A 22,771-nucleotide genomic window follows, 5' to 3' on the forward strand; every position below is an offset into this window, starting at 1 on the left:
GTACCCATAGACTGGAGATATGCAAATGTAACCCCAATTCACAAAGGAGGATCAAAGACTGACACAAGTAATTATAGACCTGTTAGTTTAACTTCTGTTCCAGGTAAATTAATGGAGGCACTGGTTAAAGAAGCACTGCAGGATCATCTAGACAAGAATTCAGTTATAGCTCAGACGCAGCATGGTTTTGTTAAGGGCAGGTCTTGCCTGACCAATTTGATTGGATACTATGATGTAGTCACAAAAGAACTGGATGCAGGGAATAACTTTGATATTATATATTTGGATCTTAGAAAGGCTTTTGATACTGTTGCACATGGAAGACTGCTGCACAAATTGGAGCAGTGTGGCATTGGAGGCAAATTGCTGCTATGGATAAGGGGATGGTTGAGTGGCAGAAGACAGAGAGTGGTAATCAATGGACACTGCTCAACGTGGACTAATGTTATTAGTGGAGTTCCTCAAGGTTCAGTGTTGGGTCCATTTTTCGGTGTTTATGAGTGATATTGATGATGGGATATCAAGTTTAATGTCTATGTTTGCAGATGATACAAAGGTTGGCAGGGTCGTTAAGGACACTACTGACGCTATGCTGCTGCAACAGCATCTGGAAAGGTTGAACAGATGGGCTGAGAGGTGGCAAATGAAGTTTAACATTGACAAATGTAAAGTACTACATATGGGTAACAGTAACCCCAGAGCAATGTATCAACTCTGCGGTACTACACTGACAGTGGTGGAGAATGAAAAGGACCTGGGGGTAATTGTGTAGGCAGATATGAAGTTCTCTGAGCAGTGCAGACGAGCTGCAAGAGTAGCTCATGGTGTCTTGTCAATGATATACAGGAATTTTTCTAGCAGGGATAAGGAGGTGATTATTCCCTTGTATAAGGCAATGGTTAGGCCACATCTTGAGTACTGTATACAGGTCTGGAGGCCTCATTTCAAGAAGGATGTAGAGCTGCTGGAACGGGTACAGAGAAGGGCAACAAGATTAGTAAATGGAACAAAGGGTTGCTCTTACGAAGAAAGGCTTAAGTTTTGCAAATTACAGAGTCTGGAGACTAGGCACCGGCGAGGTGATCTGATAGAGGTGTATAAGGCTTTGAATGGTTTGAGCATGCTCAATGCCAATGGGATTCTTCATCTTTCTCAGAATAATCACCTCAGAGGGCATAAATTCAAATTGAGGAAGGACGGATGTCGGATAGATGTGCGGAAATTTGCCTTTGGCCAGCGGGTGGTTGGTTGGTGGAACCGACTTCCATCACTTGTTGTTGAAGTTGATAGCCTAAACAAATTTAAAGCTCAACTGGACAGGTATTTCGAACGAACGGAGGGGTGAAATGGGAGAGGTTTTTTTTTTTTTTTTTTTTTTTTTTTTTGGCTGATGCTGAATAAGCTTGCTTTCTTGCATCATATGCCTCTACTAATGCTAATGCTAATGCTAATGACCACAAGGTGAGAGGACTTTACAAGATAGAGAGAATACAAGAGCATTATACCATATTTAGTAATCATGTGGGCTTGAACTTCGGTCACTCAAAGTGTGTACCCTTTTGTACCCTCATACTAGATCAATTGGCCACCTGTTTATTTTATTTGAAAGAACACAACTTAAAAAGTTTCCATCAGACATTAATAGGTTTTTGTGTGGGTCCCATTGATGCCCAAAAAGATGTTGAAACAATATTAAATTTCACACCAATGTTTGTCCAGTACAGAAGTAACTGCATTGTTGATACATGCACAGCATTCTTTCACACCTTGGACTTTAGTGGACATGCTTGTTTGTTAAAATAATCTAAGAAAAAAAAAAATCCAAATCAGTTATATCTAAGCAGCAGGGGAGCGAAGAAATGGGTCTTTGTTGTCCAATCCTTTTGCTTGAAAACATGTTATCCCGGAATTTTCTATCTTCCTGTTCTTCAGTGTAGAGAAGTGCCATTCTGCCAAAAAATAACGTTTGGTTGTGGTTGTTTCATCTGGTGTACAGCAAAATAACTGAGGTGAGTGACTGATTTCTTCATGAAAGAAGAAATGACTAGTCACCATACATTTGACTTGGGATTATCTCCATCAAACTCTTATGCAACATATGGGTTTCAGCAGTTTTATAGGAAAAAAACTTTTGTACACTCCAAGGGTTGCACTAGTTTTAGCAATAGACACATTCACAAAAGGGTGATGGTCAATGTATTGAAAACAGCTACAAAATACTACAAATTTTTTTTTTAAAAAGCAAAATTTTACCTTGCTGAAAATATGCTAAACTATATAACCTAACCTCAATACATATTAAAGAACAAATAAAACTGTATTCAGAACATAATGGCTTTACAGTTGCTAAGACTGTTCAGTTGACATTAAACAAACCAAACCCAAACAATGCTGAAAATTGCACAGACTACAGTCAGTATGTTGATATCAAATAGTTGTCTGATTTCATGTGCTTTTGCAGCACTTATTGATTACCTGCTTAAAAGGAGACATGTATACAGAGCCGTGCCGAGCCATTTTAGTACCTGAGGCAAGAATGAAAAATTGTACCCTCCCCTAAAATATTTTAAAAAATATATATGACTTATTTAAAATACATTTCTGGTTTTAATAAAAATTAAAGATGAAAAAAAAAAAAAAAAACTGTTTAAAGTAATTTTTATTCTCATAAGCAGTATTTATTATAAATATATAACAGATTTATTTATGCATCATTCATTTCAAAAATAATAACAATATTATTATAATACTTGAAACAAATGTTTTGTCAAAAATATCACAAATTAGAATAATTTTAATTATAAATAAACAATATTTCTTTAATGAAAACATAAAATTGAAAACGTTGGCAATTATTTAATCTTTCTTTTAGCACCCCTTTCAGCTTTTAACCTGAGGCAAGAACCTCATTCGCCTCACCCTCAGCGTGGCTCTGCGTGTATATATAACATTAGCACATTGTTTAGGTGCTGTTTTGACGTGTATATGCATCGAACAGCAGTGGGCATATCAATGGTTGTATGCAGACATTGCATTGTATCTCTATATTGCTAGGCATTGATTCAGAATACCCAGAAAGAAGTAGATCTTGGCAGATGAAGAAGACCATAAGCATTACTTACCTGGATAGTATTGGAATTTGATATTCTACAATTTGTAACCTTTCATATATTACATGACTAATCGATATCATGGTCTAACCTGTAGATGGCATATGGCATGGGTGATGTAGTATTATTGATTGCTGTGCTCTAAATAGGTTTCTGTTACCTATCTTCACAGTGCAACAAACATCAAATTTAAAGCTAAATTAATCACACTTCAAAGATCTATGCTCCTTTCTATGCTTCCGGCCTGCAGGACAGTATCCTCTGCTGAACTGCAGGTCTTGGCAGGTGTGCTTTCAGTGGACCTTCATCTCGTGTTCAAAGGTCTCTGCTACCAATTAAAACACAGAATTCCCACTGGAATTCTTGGCATAACCTGTAATTTAGATGCATACATCAAGCAAGAGAAATCAGGATATGGAAAAATTTGATAAACATCTTGCAAACTAGATGGGATACCAGCAAAACTAGGCATGTGACACAAAACTTTATATCAGATATTACCTTTGCCATTGGAAGAGATGTTTAGAAATGGTTCAGCCCTAGTCTTTACTCTTAATTCTTAATCACTGGTCACAGATCCCTAAATGTGAAATTATTTCAATTCGGCCTTGTCAACTCACAGTTTTTTTCCTGCTGGTCCCAGCAAACTTGGGCTTGTGATTTATCGTTGCTCCAACTACAAGTATCCAATGAAATTGACCAAAGATCAACAATAAAATCTTACCATAATAATTTTGCTGAAGTAATGAAGCTATTCTCTTGGAAAATGAAGAATCCTTTCAGGCATTCCAAAGATTTGCACTTGTGTTTACAAAAAGAGAGATGTTGGTTGCTCCACCCACTGCTTCTTCTTCAATTGTTGAACCTCTGGCAAATACACCTACACCATCTACTGCAAACTCTTAAACTTCTGACCAGTACTTGATGTGTATGTTAATTGTTCAACAGACTTTTTGCTTTGATCTGGAAACGTATCCTAAACTTCAAACCGTGGAGGGGGAACCTCACGTTGATACTTGATTTAGGCTCTTGGATTCTGCTGAAACTATTACTTACATATTCTGTGTACCTATCACTGTAAAATAGACCTACTTACCTGACAGGATGTACCTAGATAGAATGTCTTGCTAGATTTCTTTTTCCCAGAACAACTGATTTCAATGTGGCCTTAACGGGGATGACTTTATGATAGGATACACACACCTGACTGGACTACGTGATTGGACTTTACTGACTGCACTTACCTAATGATACAAACTTGCCTTCTCCTTCCATGGATCAGAGTTTTTATTTTCTGTTTCTCCACATCTCCTAAAGGAGTAGAAATTATGGCCTCACGAGGCAAACTCTTTTTGCTGGGACCCAGGATTTGGGTCTCCTATGGTACAGGATTGTTGTGTTGGCACCCACTAGTTTCTCCATGTGGGTGCGGGATTATTATTTTTATTTTATTTTATATACTTTTTATTTTTATCTAACTTATTTTTTTTTCTTATATATACATTTTTTTTATTTATTTATTTATTTTACAAATTAATTTATCTAATTATTTCTCCTATCCTATTTGTATTTTAATTTATTTTATTTTACCTGTTTTATTATTATCTTTATTTTATTTTATTTATTTTTTTTTTTTTGCTGACACCCAAGGACATCCATTACTGTCTGTGGGTGTGGGATTTTTATTTATTTTATTTTTTTATTTATTTATTATTTTTTTTTTTTCTGGCCCCCAAGGACTTTCATTACTGTTTGTAGGTGCAGGATTTTTTTTCCCCTCTGACATTTTGCCTTTTGCTTGAGTTGGGATTTTGCTGGTGCCTGGGCTCCACTAGTATTAGACTTCACCAGTGGACTTTGGATGTGTTTTTTTTTTTTTTATTCTCTCTATCTCTTTGAATGATCCCAAACTCGTTTTAAGCATTCAGTACGAGCTGGTTGAGGTCTGCCACAGTACATGCGCAGTTGTGGTCCACCTCCCTGTGGTGTAGACGGACATTGGGCAGGCTTTCCAGGTCACGTTCCTGGTGACAAAGAGGCCAGAAACAGCTAAACAACATAACATGCCTCGTAGACCAAGGGCATGCAGGTCTCCATAGACATAGAGAAGGCATTTGATACTACCTGGCATCACAGCATTCTTAAGAGACCTGCATGCCCTTGGTCTATGAGGCAACCTGCCTATATTCATTGAGAACTTTTTATGGAGTTGTTCTTTTCAAGTACGATATTTTAACTCCCTTTCTACGACATTCTTGCAGGAAGAAGGAGTTCTGCAAGGGTCTATACTGAGTGCAACCCTTTTTGCCCTTAGAATTGACTATTACAAAAGAACTTCCAAATACTGTTGAGTCTTACCTTAATGCTGACGATCTCTCTCTCTCTCTTTTTTGCCATTCTCAGAACATGAGATCTGTTGAATGTCAATTGCAGATATCCCTAAATAAAATGCAAAAGTGGGCAGTGCTCAAAAGCTATCATCTTTCACAACAGAAAACTGTTGCTATACACTTTTGCAATCAACGTAAATTGCATACAGATCCCAAACTTCACATGTCAGACTTGACCATTCTGATTGCCAACAAATTGTATACAGATCCCAAACTTCACATGTCAGACTTGACCATTCTGATTGCCAACAAATTGCATACAGATCCCAAACTTCACATGTCAGACTTGACCATTCTGATTGCCAACAAATTGCATACAGATCCCAAACTTCACATGTTAGACTTGACCATTCTGATTGCCAACAAACATCAGATTTTTGAGATTAACCCTTGACAAGAAGTTAAACTTCCTTGAACATATTAAATTTGTATGTAATACCTGTCTCAAAAAGCTCTACATACTAAGAGCTTTATCCATCCTGTCTTGGAGAGCAGATTGTACCTCATTGCTTTGATTATATAGAGCATTGATTAGATCCTATTTGGATTATGATGCTCCAGTCTACGATACTGCCCGAAAGAGTGTACTATGGTGGCTGGATCCTATACAACAGAGTGCATTACAGATTGCACTTGGAGCCTTCAGGACATCTCCAACTCATAGTCTATATATTGAAGCTCATGAACCCCCTTTGCACCTCTGCAAAAAAATGTTACTACTCAAAAAGTATGCAGCCAAAATAAAAAGTTGCTGTTTGCATCCTATTCACCCATACCTCTTCAATCCACAACTACCTAATCTCTATAGAAATAAAGCTAATAAAATAAGGCCAGCAGGCCTACGGCTTTTTGAAATATCACAGAATTGGAAAGTTCCTCTTCACAATAGTCAACAGGTAATGAATTACTTTCATCCACCTTGGCCTCCCCTTCCTCAACTGAACTTTGATACTTATTTTCTTCAATGGGGTAAGAATCTTCTACCGACTCTCAACCTGAAACAACTCCATGCAAGTCATATTCAGAGCTATGTTGATTTCCTGCCAATATATACCAATGGGTCCAAATTTCAATCAGCTGTTGGAGCAGCAGCAGCAGTGTTTCCCTCTGCTATCATTTCAACTTACCTTCCACCTGAGTATAGCAACTTTTCTGCAGAACTCCATGGAATAAAATTAGCTCTAGAAAATCTGAATCTTTACCCATCTCCAAAATATTTAATTTACACCGACTATCCCAGCTCAATTAGAGCAATGAAAATCCCTCCTATACAAATCATCCTGTTTTCAGCCAAATCACGCAGTTGCTCTTGAAAATTGAACATCGTCAACAATTAGTGAACTTTTGTTGGATTCCAGTGCATTCAGGGGTAAATGGGAATGAACTGGCAGATATATCTGCAAAAAATCTGTTAACTTTAGATTTTACCTCTGTCCATATTCAAGCCTTGGACTGTAATGTCATCATAGCAGCAAAATGCCTTGCACAATGGAAAGAACTATGGCACACCCAGACTAATAATATTTATGTTCATGTTTATGTTCCTGTTTCAACTTTTTCAGTTGAAACAGGAACCAAAATTTTGGCACTCAAGCATCCAGACAACGAGAATGGAAGAAGTGGTACTTGCATTGCCAAGATTAGGGCATACTCATCTGACTCATATCCATCTACTCACAGGTGATGATCCTCCTCCTCGGTGTCCACACTGCTCAGCACAACTAACAGTCAAACATATTCTTATTGACTGTCCTCACTATCAATAGGACAGAATATGAGTCCTACTTTCTTTAACAAATCTTCAACAACCGAGATGACTAGAGCATATTATTGGCAATCAGCCAAATAATAATGAACTTTTCAGCTTTCTGAAAAAAATTGGAATATATCATTGATTCTGAATAGTTTTCTAAAATGAAATTGAAATGGCTTCAATTCTGAATTATTTCCTAACACATCCCTGTGAGCGGAGCACACGCTTCTTGATTAGACCGGGGTTCGAGCCCGTGACCACCAAATACGGAGGATGCGGAAAGGTCAGGGAATGACCACTGCATATCCCTGGAGCAATATGGCCTTAGTTGCTAATGCTCCTAAAAACCAAATAACATCCCTGTGGACTGGTGCATTATAGGCAGTGTAGCTTATGTGCCATTAAACACCCATAACATGCACACTGCACAAACATAACATTACACACATTTCTGAGCCTTTTACAGAGTTCTGTATTCAACATAGTGTACAAAGGTGGAGTTGAACTGACATTCAGGTGCAGTCCTACATAAGATACTCTACATGTCTACATTACCTATCTTATGCTAAATTTGTTTGCTACTTCTGCTATATATTGCAGATTTTGATTGACTATTTGGGAAATGTAAGGTATATTTTAAAAATTAAAGTTCATTTACTAAAATTCTTAGTCAGCTGTTTTAAATCTTGCTTCACAAGGAAGAAAAGTTGTTCATATTGGTATAATTGTTTCCAGATTCGATTTTCTATTTTGTAAATCTTAAATTGTGTATTTCAGGTTTGAATTTTGCAAGTGGCTTTGTACCAAGAAAAGGCATAAAAGCTGAAAAAGATGCAGATGCAGTTGCAGAAATGAGAAAAGCAGGAGCAATTCCTATAGCAGTTACAAATGTTCCTGAACTCTGTATGTCATATGAATCACCAAATAAGCTGTATGGTCGCACAAGAAACCCATATGATACATCAAAAATTCCTGGTGGCAGCAGTGGTAAGTAATCAGTCAATCATCAGGAATTATGTTGTGAATGATTGCTCCATTTCTATCCATAAAAAATACAACTTTTGTGTAATTAGTCATGTTGATAGAAACTTATTTTTGTAGTATACTCAGCATTTTGTATGGATATGAGAGTTGTCCCAAAAGTATTGCACACTGTGCATGTGTAATCTACTGGTTTAAGTCATATTGTTAACTATAGCCTTTTATTAGAGGATAGATCTCAAGTAACAAGATCTGTTTCTACAATTTTCATCACTGGATGAGATATTTGTGAGCTATAACATTTTGGAATGGATGTAGAGAAAAACACATGAAAGATCAGTGACTGTACATTAAAATTGAAATGTTACATTTAGAATCTCACAGAAATCCATAATGCCTTTGGGAGAATTTTGCAGGGATAATAATCTTGACCAGAATGCATTGTCTCTTGTGACCTTTATTGAAATGAAGGTCACAGGAGACATGACATCTACATTTTTGTCTATTTTGAACATCATTTGGGGGAGGGGGATTAATGTGTGAAGAAATTACTAAGGAAGTGGGTGTCTCAAGAAGTGAGGTTCAGAGGATTTTGATTAGTATCCTTCAGAAAAAAAAGTGATAACAAATTGGTATTCTTTGCCATATTTCAGATGATGAGCAGAAGACTTGGGAAAACTTAAGAAGCTTGATCCCCAAGCACCCGGACTAAAGAGAACTGTTTCTTCACCCCTACAATAATAGTTGGATCTTGCCTCTCCCACCATATGGTTCCAAGTTTACTTTTTGTTTAGTTATTTCATATTTTTTGTTATTTATCTGTTTATTTCATGTTATACTGATATTAATTCATATAACCTAAATTAACAAGTTAGGTAATATATGCATTGTGTTATGTTTCAGGCATGTTCAGTTATCAAATGATGTCTCATAGGTTAAAAACTTCTATAGTGTGCTCAAGAACTGTTTACCAGAACCTCATAAAGTGATTCATACCTGTGAAGAAACTGATTGCAAGCAGTGTGATATGAATGCACTGTTTTAATTTTAAAGTGAGTCTGAAAAGAAATATCAGAAAAGAAGCTGTATAACAGTTTCTTGTTGAAGTACGTTGTGTGGGTGTGTATTACATTACATTAAAGCGCCATTCGTAATTACCATATTTTCTGAATAATAAAATGCACCCATGTTTTAGAAGGCAAATTTCAGAAAAAAAAATATTTTATTAAATACATTTGAAACAAATTCACAAGTGCTTACTAAACAAAAGTCAGTGAAAAACAAAGCTTTTGCTTTAACTTAACATATAAAGCCAATTATGTATTGCTGCTACTGTCATATTTGTAATTACTGATTGTATGATCTGAACTTTCACATTCTTCAAAGAGTTTATCATCTTCAGGGCCACCGAAGATGATAAACTCTTTGACATTGCTGATTCGTATTTTTTGAAAGACATGGTAAGTATCTCATATTTTGCTAACTCCCACTAATTTTTCACCCATTCGCACCTGAGAAATGTTTGGTCACTTCATTCTTCCTTTAGTGTGAAATTGTTATTCAGTGCCTCCATCTATTTGATTCACTCTCACACATGAATAATTTTAACAGTTAAGATATCCATTCACTGCAATTGGCTAAGATCTGGAATTACAGCTAACTCTGTTTAATTTGGCAATCATCCTTTTTTTTATATCTGTCATGTGTGATTTGAAATGGTCACACAATAAAAGAGAACCCTATATTCTAGTATATAAGTTGACTCAACATGTAAGTGAACTTTTATTTTTTATCTTGGAAATACATGCTTAATCATATATTCATTGTCAATCCCCTTCTTTTAAGTCATCTTTGCATCTCATTTAGTTGTGGTGTATTACAGCAAAATCTGTTTTAAGAACCAGTCTACTTTTTAAAGCAGTTATTTCTGCTCCTTATTTTATTAATATTATCTTTTAAGTAAAATGTAAAGAAAGTAGTAAGTTTATACAGTCCTTCCTTATGTAGGAGACCACGAACCACCATCTAAAGGTGGCAACATGACACTGCTCATACTGATGCTATGTACGTACATGGGAGGTTATGATTATGTAACTGAGACATTCCTTGTTGTCCATTTATAACTGTACAACACATTGGTTTCTCTGAAAAACAACAAGGAAGTGCATTTGTTATAAAAAGTTAACGTTCTTAACAGTTTACTTTTGCAGAATTCAAAAAGTAAACCCAAAAACACAACTCTCGACAAATTCCATTAATTGTTTTTGTCTGATTTAGAAGATGAACAAATTGTTAAGTTTTTAAAGGTGAGCAACAATATATTTGTGCAAAAATATATATGTAATAAATTGTAAATATATTCATATTAATTCATGTCTTTCTTGACCTTAAAAACTTCTAAACACTTTCTTGACCTTAAACACTTTCTTAAACTCTGTCTTTCTTGACCTTTTAGTTCAAAGTTAGTATTTTTTACTTGGCGTATAAAGTGATCGTAAAATTTTAGGTGATTTTTTAGTGGTTCAAAGGTCAACTCATATGCCAGAATGTGTGGTAGCTGTTTTAGGAGACCACTTGAACATTTTCACTGTAATTTCTCTCTCTCTCTCTCTCTCTCTCTCTTACACATCATGACTAATGGTTACTGCATGTACCTAGCTAGTATACCTTCTGATCATAAGGTACAGAAGAATTTTAGGCAACGTTTTCTAGAAAAAAATGTGTCCTATGGCACAGAAATTATCTATACTTAACACAAGGAGGAAGGGTGGATAAAATGTTGTGATATATTAAGTGTGATCACAGAAATGTTACATAACAATTTTTTTACTAAAAAAATAAACAATGACTCAAATTGGAGTATTTTCTTATATAATAATAAGAGGATCAAGGCTGTTGTTACAAAGTGGAGAGGAGGTTTTCAGGGATTGCTTTCAAAATTAAAAAATTACACTACATAATTTGTGAATAGGCCTTTTTCTCAACATTTACATTTTAAAAAATTTTCTAACTTTGTAGGTGGTGAGGGTGCCTTACAGACTGCTGCTGGATCTGTACTTGGCATCGGTAATGATCTTGGTGGCAGTATTCGTTTGCCTGCATACTTTAATGGAATTTTTGGCCACAAGCCTTCTAGAGGTAAGTTGCAATTAAATTTTATTCAATTTAATTTTTACAAAAAAAAAAAAAAAAAATACTTGCAATGTGAAATGAAGAAATGCTTATCTGTTATAGATGTTATGTAATTTCTGTGATTCCAGAAAAATTAAATCCATTAAGGCAAATTTGTTCATAATAGTTGTCATCATGGACAGATCACAGTACTTACCTTTCAACACAGAAACTTGGTCGTGATAGGAGTGTGAAACAAGGCAGGTTTCCATAGAAAGCAGCTGCATTGAAGTACCAACTCCCGGGGATGGCAAAACAAACACAGACCTTTTCATGTTGCCTTAGGCTGATTAAGCTGATTGGACCCCATGCCTTTTTTTTTTTTTTTTGCAAACTATTATTTGGTGTTGAGTTTGAGCATTAGGCATTAAGCATTCATAGAAACTCTACAGTTACAAACTAAATGCCCATTTTTACAAGAAGACAAAAGCCATGACTATGTACAGACTTGGGTTTTAACAGTAACTGTCTATTGCAAAATAGACCTTTGTCATGCACACTGTATGAAAAAATGACACAAATAAATTGCACTTACATTTTTCAATAATAATAATGAAATAAAATATATCCATACTTGGAGGTTCTAAAAAACCTCCCTAATTAAGGTGTTGCACTTCCTAGGTCAATTTTCAGCTTAAAAAGGCTTGATACAATCCAAGCGATGACATGACTGTCATTTCATCACTAACAAGGAAGTTCCTGTCACATCTTTGGTAGCAAAACTCTATACACTCTGTTCTTCGACTCTTGTTGAATATTTTTGCCATATCCACTAGCAAAAGAAACCGTTTGGTATGAGATTCCATTGGAATTGCATACCGATTGTTCTAGAAGAAGAAGAATACATATTTTCCTGTACAAAAAATGACCTGTACATGTGGGAAGTTACTTTGTTTTCGACTACAACAGTGTCCCATCCCTTCCCCACATACATAGAACACTTACCAATAGTACTTGTTGTGTGTGTGGGGGAGGATTATCATTACTATAAGTTTTCTGCAAAACAAAATGTTGACACACTGCATCATACACCACATTCTATTGATTTAAATATGACTGTTGTCTATTAGTTTTTGCAGTAAAAAGTAAAGTTAGTCAGATATTGTGTTGAGTGATGTTACATTTTTTGTAGGCGCCTCCGTAGCCAGGTGGGCAGGAGCAGCAGTGCGTAGCACACGCTTCTTGATTAGACCGTGGTTCGAGCCCATGACCACCAAATACGGAAAGGTCAGGGAATGGCCACCGCATATCCCCGGAGCAATATGGCCTTAGTTGCTAATTCTCCTAAAAACCAAATAACAAACAAACAAACAAACAAACATTTTTTGTAATTACTATGGAGCATTAACACTTTTGACACACTAAAATAAGCCATTGTCCCTTTTTTGAATGATTCTCATAATTGTTGGTCCCATAATGTTTATTCATTGTTTCTGAACTGCAACTGATTATTTAGTGATACAGCAATTTCCTTTTTTGGATAGGAATTGTTTCGAATGAAAATCAGTTCCCTACAGTTACAGGAAAAGCAGATAATTATTGGTTTACAGGACCGTTGTGTCGATTTGCTACTGATCTGAAACCCATGTTGAAGGTTCTGGCAGGAGATAATGTCAACAAGCTGAAATTGGATTCTAGTGTCAGTATTTTAGTATTAATAAGTTTATTATTCAGACATTAATTAGCATTTTGATTCAATTATTTCATTAATAAATTTTTTTTTGTTATAATGTGAATATTTTTTTTAATTCAAACAAGCAATTTTTTTTTAAATTAAAAATTAGGTGGATTTCAGCAAATTAAAAGTGTATTATATGGAAGATAACGATTCAAAGAATTGTCTTTCCAGTCCGGTTCATCCAGAAATTCAGCAAAAAATATTTAAGGTAAGACAATTAACTATTCTGATAACTGAAATAACAATAACAGTTATCCCAGTATTCATAAATAGTATATATTAATGCTTTTTCAGCAAAATCTAAGCAGAGACAAATGTGAAACATGCCAATAGCAGGCTGTTTTGGGCAGGCGGCAGCACCAGCAACTTTATTGTATTAAAAAAAAATAAATAATATATTTTATCGTATACCTTAGCTAACCTAACGTAATGAAACTATATAACAGTTTCATTATGCTAAGGAAATTTCCAAAATCAGTTGGTACTCAAAATTTGGAAAAAAGAAACTCACAATGGAGAAATTCCCATTGCCGACACTGCTGGCTACCAGACAACGAACACTACCATCATGGTGTCATTTTTACCTCTGCTTGGATTTTGCCACTTTTTCTCCTTTTCTTAAGCAAATCGTTACAATTATTAAATTACTACTACCTGTCATAGCACCATAACTAACCATTTATTTGCTTTATTAGTATTTACAGTAAAAATGAAGTATTCTTAAAAATTATAGTTAGACTTAATGAAAAAATTTATTGGTAAGAAATAATTTTTTGTAAATTTCATTTAAAAATAAACATGAGAACTGTTTAAAAAGTAAAGTATATAATCTGTTGTGTAGGTTCATGTATTGATAATAGTGCTGTGCTTAGAGTAGAAGCAGTACTACCTGTATGACATTGTCAATAGTTGCAATGTTGTCAGTACTGCTTCTACCCTGAGGCTACTGAAACTTTGGCTGTTGTTTCACTGGGCCAAAGCCAGCAGTGGTTCAGTGCCCCCCACCTCAACTTTTTGAACCATTGCCGGATCATGTTGGCATTACTATTGAATAAAACTACAATTTTCCCAATAGTTCTGGTCTCTTAACAAACAGCATTCCTCAATTTATTCAGAATAAGACAGTGACAGGTGGTATTGATAATCTCTCCTCTCCTCTGTGGCTAAATTCATTCTTCTATCGATGGCAATTTAGTAAATTGCCATTAATAGAGGAATGAATCTAGAAGATACCCTAACAGAGGAATGAATCTAGAAGATACCCTAACAGAGGAATGAATCTAGCCTTTACTTTCTGAAAAGAGAAAGGTGAAAAAAAAAAAAAAAAAAGTTAAGAAATGTTGGAAAACTGATGGCAATTAAGCAAAATGCCATAACTTTTTCCACCAAAACCCTGTTTCCCATGTGTGCTTTCACATCTTCCTCTCCTCTTTCCCATGTGGCTATTTACATAGCTTGTTCATTAGAGTTTGCCAAATGTGTGGGTTAATGGTACAGCCATGGAGTGAATATTTTCATGGAATTTTTAAAAGTTATAAAAATGAAAACTTTGTACCTGAATCCTTTTAAATATTAATTTGTTCTTATTTGTCCAACATTAGAGTGAAATAATTTACAAAAATTAAATCATAAATTTTTAAACTCATTAAAAATAGTAAAAAAGAGTTATTATTATTTTTATTTTCAGTAGTAGCATTCTATAATATCTATTTACAGTATTTATCATTTAATTCAATTTCTAGATCTGAATTCCAGAGAATTTCGGATTTTTTATTTTTAAATGCAAATTAAAATTTTAAATGCTGCTGCAGCCAACAGGTGCGATCTCTTCCTTAGATTTTCAGTGCTATTTTCATGATGACATCCATTAAAAATTGTTAGTTAGTTTTATTTCCAGCTATTAGTTGAAAATGAAAATAAGACATGACAACACATACTGGAAGTTTTCCAAATGATTTGTACATTAGCAGAAACATTATTTTAATTGTATATGAGACAGCCTTGGAGATAAATGTATGTGTATACTCCTCAGAGTTCACACACAAAGCATATTCATGTACATATTCCAGAAAAGATTAAATCTTTACTGATAATATTAAGTTCTTCACTTGATTGACCTTGCATATTTTCTTCCATGTTTCCCAAAATTCCTGCTTACTGCTGTCATCCACCCAAGCCTATGGCACACAAACTCATAATATTAATATTAATATTAATACTTATAAAAATTAAAAATACAGTGGATTCCGGTTATTTGGGCCACTGGTTAATCGGGGCAGCCGTTTATTTGGGGCAAATCTTAAAAAGCAGAAACCAATCAAGAAAATAGCCAGGGTTTACTTCGCTTAATTGGAACAGCATGCCGTTTAATCGGGGCAGGAGACCGCAGCACTGGAGATTACCCTACGATTGTCTCCGATGGTACCATGTGGTTCGGTCAAAATTCTGGAGGTCACAACCATAAAACAATAAAAACAATTAGCAGTCACCTGTTTATTGGGCTTTTCTGTTAGTGAAATCTATTATAAACTGACGGTAAACTCAATCTTACTGAATTTGCGATAATACCGACAGCTGGAATTCTGTGGTTTATTATGGTGAAATGTGTTTACACTTCCATGAAATCTTCAATCATATAAAAAAATTAATTTTCAGATCTTCTCTTCATTCCTATTTTTAAAGCTTTGTAACTCGTTACTCCGTTCTCACTTGCATGTATTGTGTTAATTGCAATTTGTGTGTGCCTTGTTCTTTGTTATTGATTGCTTATCTTTTTACTGTTTTAAATTTTAACCCCCACCCACAAATGTCAGTGAACAGAAATGTCAACTAGTTCGTATGTACATATTACAGTACGTATTAATTATTCCGATTATAACGTATATTCTTCCAATTTTCACGTATCATTTAATTTTATAATTGGTAAGGTAATAAAGGATAAATTTGTGCTTAATGGATAATATTCCTCCTATTTTCGCTAATTAGAATCGCTGTTTAATAGAATTAAAATTCAATTCACAAACATGATCGCAATGACCGGCGCTTACTGCACATCGTATAGTGAACAGTACTTTACTATGTTGAGTTCGTCGTAATGTGATTTGATTGTACAGTGAACCAGTTGTAAAGGGGTGGGTACATTGTATTTTTAACTATTTACGTGAAACTTCGGATAATTGGGGCAGCCGCTTAATCGGGCCAAAATGCACTAGTCCTGATGTGTCCCAAATAACCGGAATGGACTGTATATATTTTTTAAAAGTTTAATTGCCATCACTCTATTGCTTTTTCTACACATGCCATCATAGTAGATATAGATCTTCTGTGTGCCATACTGTATCTGCATACTTTTATTTTTGTCATGCAATTTTTATTGCATGATGAATCTTTAATATGTAGATTGATTATAGCATCATTTCCTTATTTGAAAATATTAGCTTTGTAATAAAAATATTACTGTTAATGTTTATATTCAATGTTATAATATAGTATACAAATTAATTAGCTAATCTTATTAAACCTTTTATAGTTTTTAGCCTACTTTCAAAAATATGGAAAGTAGGCTTAAGATCTCTTTATGTATTGTGTCCTAATTTAAACCAAATTGACATGCGAGGAGGTTTTTTTTTTAATGGAAAAAAAAAAAAAAAAAAAAACCTTTTTTTTTTTTTACCTCTCCAAACAGGAGAGGTAAAAAAAAGGTAAATTACAGCCATTATCAATCCACTGCAAGATGGAGGCCTCCTCAACGATTCATGTTGAAGGAAATGGACCATAATCTACCATGCTGGTCCAGTGTGGGTTGGCAGATCAACCGTATAGCAGTCAGGGGCTTGAACCCTGGCTATTCAAAGAGCATGGGCTACTTCACACCCACTCCTGACCACGCGGCTACAGAGACACTGAGAGGTATTAGAACCTATAGTACTTAAGTACTATGCATGGACTGAAGGTTGAGAAGATAAAAACAGATACTTGTTGACATTAGACTTGAACTTCTGTAGATTGTAATTTTCAGGGAATACGTATGGAGGAAGGTTGTTCTAGAAAGCAGAAGTTGAATGAATAAATGAGGAAGAAGAAAAGTTGGTTCTTTGAGTTTGAAGTTGGACAGTAAAAGGATGTTGACTGGTTGCAGCACATGTTTGGACTGCTTTTGAAGAGAGAGCAGGAATTATAGAAGTCGATTGAGAAGAACAATGCCCATGGAAGTATCTATAGAAAAGACATGCAGCAGAAACAGAATGCCTATGAGATAGAGTGGAGAGACTCTATTAGAGATGAGTCATTAATTAACCTAACTGTCCTCTTTCGAATGGAATCTACAAGCCTGAGAAGTTTGAGGGGGCACTGCCCCAGATGTGGGAACAATATTCCATGAGAGTAGGGTGAATTTGAGATTTGTACAGAGTGAACAGCTGTTTGGAAGAAAAGTAATGCCGAGAGCAAAAGAGAAAACCCAAATTTTTTACTGCAGAGGAAACAATATTTGTTTCCTCTGTAGGTAAAAAACTGGGTTTTGCTTATGTTTTTGCTTATGCCAAGAGAGATTAGAAGTCAGGGTAATCCTCAATAGAGATATATGATGTTGCCTAGAAATCAGTGTCAAAGATAAGCATAGGAGCAGAAGAATCAATTTTTGCTAGATATAAGACAGGACTGAGTGTAAGAAGGATTGAAATCGACTGAGTTATCTTTGCCCCACTAGAGAATTACCTGGAGATCAGCATTTAAAGAGTCATTAATGGATATTTGAGAAGTTGAAACTATTTATGCAGGTCAAGGTTTCTGAAAGAGGAAGGTAGAAAGCAAAACTATGGATAGGATTTCCAGTCAATGGAAGAGGGACATTAATATAGATGAGGAAAAGAGTGGGAGAAAGAAATGAATCTTGGGGAACACAAGCATTAGTGAAGAAGTTAGAAGACAGAGAGCCATCTACCATCACCTGCAGTGAGTAGTCAGAGAAAAAACTGGATGCCCAATTACAAAAAACAGTTGGCAAACCATAAGGTGGAACCTTTATGCTAAACATAATCAAAACCCTTTGAAATGTCAAGAGCAACTGCTTGAGTTTCACCAAACATTTTTATTGAATTTGTCCATAGATGGGTAACATAAGCCAAAATATCACGAGTGGATCAACGCTGACGGAATCCATACTGTTGATCATTGATCAGATTGAAGGTTTCTAGATAGTTTAAGAGTTGGCAGTTAATTGATTTCTCCATTACTTTAGAAAGAATGGAAGTAAGTGCAATGGGACGATAATTGGATGGGAAGGATTTGTCACCTTTTTTGGGAACTGGCTGGATATGAACAAATTTCCAAGCAGAAGGGAAAACACCTTTGGAATAAGAAAGTGAAAAAAGGCAATGCAGAATAGGAGTAAGTTCAGAGGCAAAGGTTTTGAGAACAAGTAGAGAAATACCATCAGTACCTGGAACTTTCTTAGTATCAGGATTGTTCAAAATCCTTCTGACATCCTTTTGATGGAAGACCACAAGAGGCACTAAATGCAGTGTATTGGGAATGATGGAAGGTAGTTTACCAAGATCATTAATACATGAGTTGCAATCAAAATAGGAAGCTAGCAGGTCAGCTTTATATTTCGCTGAAGTTGCAATAAAACCATTTGGTTTTGACAGAGGTGGGAACAGAGATGGGCAAAAGTTGCGACCAATAGTTTGGCAAGGGACCAGAATGTTTGACTACAATTTGGACAAGAATCAAGTTTTCTACTCTTAGCCTGTTCAAAATCTTGTTTGGACTGAATAATAACTTCTTTGCAATTGTTGCAAGCTTTTGTGTAGGCAAAAAATGAACCTGGAGATTTAGATACAAGCTAATTACGATATGCAACATTCTTCTCTTGAACAGCCTTAATGCATTTATTGGAAAACCAAGATTTAGATAAAGAACAAGATTTTAAGGTGGAGCGTGGAATAAAGGATTTCATCCCTACAAGAATAATTTCACCAACACGATCTGAGCAAACGTTGATATCAGAAGATTTTAAACAGTAATCCAACCAAGGAAAAGAAGAAAAGAAATCTCAAAGATCATCCCATTTTGCATTCTTGTAATGCCAATGTGAGGTTGAGAATGGCCACTGGAGGAGTGACCATCACCAAGTTGTGATCTGAGGTGCGTAAAGGAGCACTCGTCGTGACCGTGTACATAGAAGGGTTGTTTGTGAGAAAAAGATCAAGCACGTTGGCTGCATGGTTAGTATTGTCTGGTATTCTGGTAGGTAAATGAGCAATCTGCACAAAGTCATTAGTAATTACAAAAGCCTCAGCATTTCGACCACCTGGGTCTGTGTGACTAGAAAACAGAAGCCAGCTGCAGTTGTGAACATTAAAATCACCAAGGAAAATTACCTCACTGTTAGGAAAGTTGGACTGGAGAAAGTAAAGTTGCAAACAGAGGAAGTGAAAGAGTTCCAAGTGATCAGTGGAGTTGGGAGAACAATAGAGGCAACAGATGAATTTGATAGAATGTGGTACACAGATTTTAAGCCACAGAAGATTGAAAATAGAAGATGCCAAATTATTAAGTCTCTGACAGGGAATATCAGTATGGAATATATGCACAAGTACCACCTTTTAAGGGAAAGGAGTCATACAGCAAATAATTCAGACAACTGAGATGAGCAGTGTTTGAATCAGCCGATAACTGGGATTCTGTAAGAAAAAGTGCGTGGTGTTTGGCAGACTAAGTGGAAATGGATCTTATTGAGATTAGAACTGAGACTCTGTATATTTGTGAAATGAATGAGGAAATGTTTAGGGGTTTAGATCTTTTCACACAGAAGTTTTTTCTATTAATTTGATGATTCATGATGTATTCAGTAGTAAGAAAAGGTGGGAGGGACATGCTGTATGAAGTAATGAAATTTTTGGATATGGCATACACATGGCAAGAATATACCCAGCTTTTTGACATAATGTTGTTGTTGTTGTTGTTGTTTGGTTTTTAGGAGCATTAGCAACTAAGGCCATATTGCTCCGGGATATGCGGTGGTCAGTCCCTGACCTTTCCGCATCCTCCGTATTTGGTGGTGACGGGCTCGAACCCCGGTCTAATCAAGAAGCGTGTGCTGCACACTGCTGCTCCTTCCCACCTGGCTACGGAGGCGCCCTTTTGACATAATATGACCTCGACAATGCCCCCCACATACTCACTACTCAGACTTCCTCCAGTCACTGTCTGGTAGAGTAGAGCCAGCAAGATTATACACTAGCTGATCCAGAAGCCTCTTAGAGAGTTACCAATAGGTTCTGTTCAGTGGACTATCTAGTGGCCAGCCTCTGAACACCGTTTTAGAGCATCATACCCTCAAAACATAAGGAAAATTGGATCTCTCCATGGTGTCTATCATAACTTCAAAATAATTCACTCATATTGCATGATGGAAGAGATGGTGGGGGGTTGCTGGAGCTTTGGTCTGGAAACTAAACATGGGTTCCACCGCTTCAAGCCTCCAATAAGCAAAGTATTGCATTGGTTGATGAAAGTCATTTACCACCTAGTATTGCCTAGTAACATAGAGGGACAGCATTACTCGGTGTGATGAGTGTGACACCTCCACCCCTGCTTACTTTGGTTTGTACTTGGGTGAAAAAATGGTTTTGTTTTCAGCACACGGGGATTATACCCAGGGTTGCTAACAGTTTCCCCATCATAAAGGTGCACGCAGAGGATTTTGCTGTTACAAACCAACCGGACTTTGCTGAAATTAGATCCACTTTACTTGAGTGTCACCCAAATGTTCAGTTCCGTCAGCATTTTAGACTCCCATGTAGCAAGCCCAGCTTGGCATACCTGAGAGAATATCTGTGACAGCTTCAAGGACCTAAGTTCTCTGATGAGGTATTTTTATTTCCATTTGCCACTTGTTTCAATATGGTTGTCAATCAAATTATAAGCACCATCACTACCTGTTAGGATTCTTGTTTATCTTCCGATACAAACCATGGGGAGTTTTATATTAAACTAAATTATACCAGATATTCAGTATGTGCATAGGCACTTCAGGGTAGGAGTGGAAAGACATTGATTGTGGTCCCTTTAGATTTTTGGTGGATTTAGAGCAGACTGTCAAGGCAACATAGCATTAATTTATAGAAAAGAGCAAAAATAAATCATCACCATACAGAAACCTTAAAGACAATTCTCACTGGCACTACATTAAAAAATCTGTCAGGAGTATCCATATTTCTTGCCTTTTGCATTCATATTTCATACTGTCAGCAGCAAATCTGAGATCTGGCTGCATGATCTACACCTAAAATAACAATACCATAGAATTTCAACAGAAATGGAAGTATATCTTACTAAAATAAAATCTGTCCAGTCCTGCTTGTAGAGAATATATACAAAGGCATTTTATTTTTATGCACCATCTTGAAACAGCCACCAAATGGATAAGCACCACCCATTTAGAACATTTGCATTCAATACAAACAAATTTACAGTACTTGAAGGATGTGTCCTAACAAGGGGGTGATTTTGTTTTGATTCATGATCTTTAAAGAAGATTAAAACAAGCTCAGCATGGTGAAAGAAGTGGAAGTAGGCACCATCAGTTCTCTTTGGAACTTCTTGTTATAATTTAATGTTGTTATAAATCAGTTAAATTATTAAATTAAAACTTATTTGATGTATTTTGTTGTTAACCCAGTTCTTTATAATTTTAACATATCGTGAAACCAAATTATTTAATATCTTTATCTTTTACAGGCTGTACAATATCTTCAAGAAACTTATGGATGCACAGTTCAAAAAATCACTATTAAGCAGTTAAAATATGCACTTGGTGCTTGGTTTCACAAGCTAAATTTGGCATTTGAGTATCCGTTGAGTGTGGAACTAGCAAATAGGAAAGGAAAGAAAAATATACCTCTTGAAATAGTAAAATGTTTGTTAGGATATTCTGATCATACCATTCAATCTTTGGTTTTTGCAATATATCAGTCATTTTTTAATCCAAAAGACACTAAGGTTCATAATGAGTATATGGAAATATATGATCAGATACAAAAAGAATTTAATGAAATTCTTGATGATAATAGCATTTTTATTTACCCTACTCAACCTGTTTTAGGTTTGTATCACAACCAGACTCTTTATAAATTTTTTGACATTAGTTTCACAGGTATTTTCAATATATTAGGTTTTCCAGCTACTAATTGCCCGGTAGGTCTTTCTTCTAAAGATATTCCCATTGGCTTTCAAGTTATAGCTGCTATGAATAATGATCACTTGACATTGGCCACAGCAGTGGAACTGGAGAATGCATTTGGAGGTTGGGTCCTTCCTGGTCCTGTGTTTAAAAAATTAAAAAAATAAAAATAAATAAATAATAAGGTGAAAAGGTGCCTTAAAAGCTTGAAGAAAAGTTTAAATATGTGAATTGCATAAATTTTAAGGTAAATGAAAAAATTATTTAGATATCTGGATGAAAAAATTATTTGGATATTTAATAGAAGAAGAACTCTTTATTGCATACAAATTTAAATTTATTATTAAGAAATAGAGTACAAAGATAATATTAAGATACAGGGTATTTTCTGTGCTACATGACCCAGTAAGTGAGTTTATCTCCGAGGAAAGTGCAATGAATTAAATATATTATGTTACAGTATACCTGTGTTGATGTTAGTTACAGTGTTACAATAGTTTT

The 22,771-nt window shown here is 35.5% G+C and overlaps 1 protein-coding gene across 1 annotated transcript in view; it reads left to right on the forward strand.

Moving 5' to 3' along the window:
* The window catches only part of LOC150081280 (fatty-acid amide hydrolase 2-B-like), a 35,067-nt gene extending 12,630 nt beyond the window's left edge, over window positions 1-22,437 (forward strand). The window contains exons 3-7 of the mRNA XM_090379485.1: window positions 8,031-8,240; window positions 11,253-11,372; window positions 12,890-13,044; window positions 13,190-13,291; window positions 21,829-22,437. Of these exons, the coding sequence (XP_090235611.1) occupies window positions 8,031-8,240; window positions 11,253-11,372; window positions 12,890-13,044; window positions 13,190-13,291; window positions 21,829-22,437 (1,196 nt within the window). The remainder of the gene's footprint in view (window positions 1-8,030; window positions 8,241-11,252; window positions 11,373-12,889; window positions 13,045-13,189; window positions 13,292-21,828) is intronic.
* The last annotated feature ends 334 nt before the right edge of the window (window positions 22,438-22,771 follow it).

Source organism: Mastigoproctus giganteus, chromosome 8 (assembly GCF_048544385.1).
Source record: "Mastigoproctus giganteus isolate SK-2022 chromosome 8, ASM4854438v1, whole genome shotgun sequence".
NCBI lineage: Eukaryota > Metazoa > Arthropoda > Arachnida > Uropygi > Thelyphonidae > Mastigoproctus > Mastigoproctus giganteus.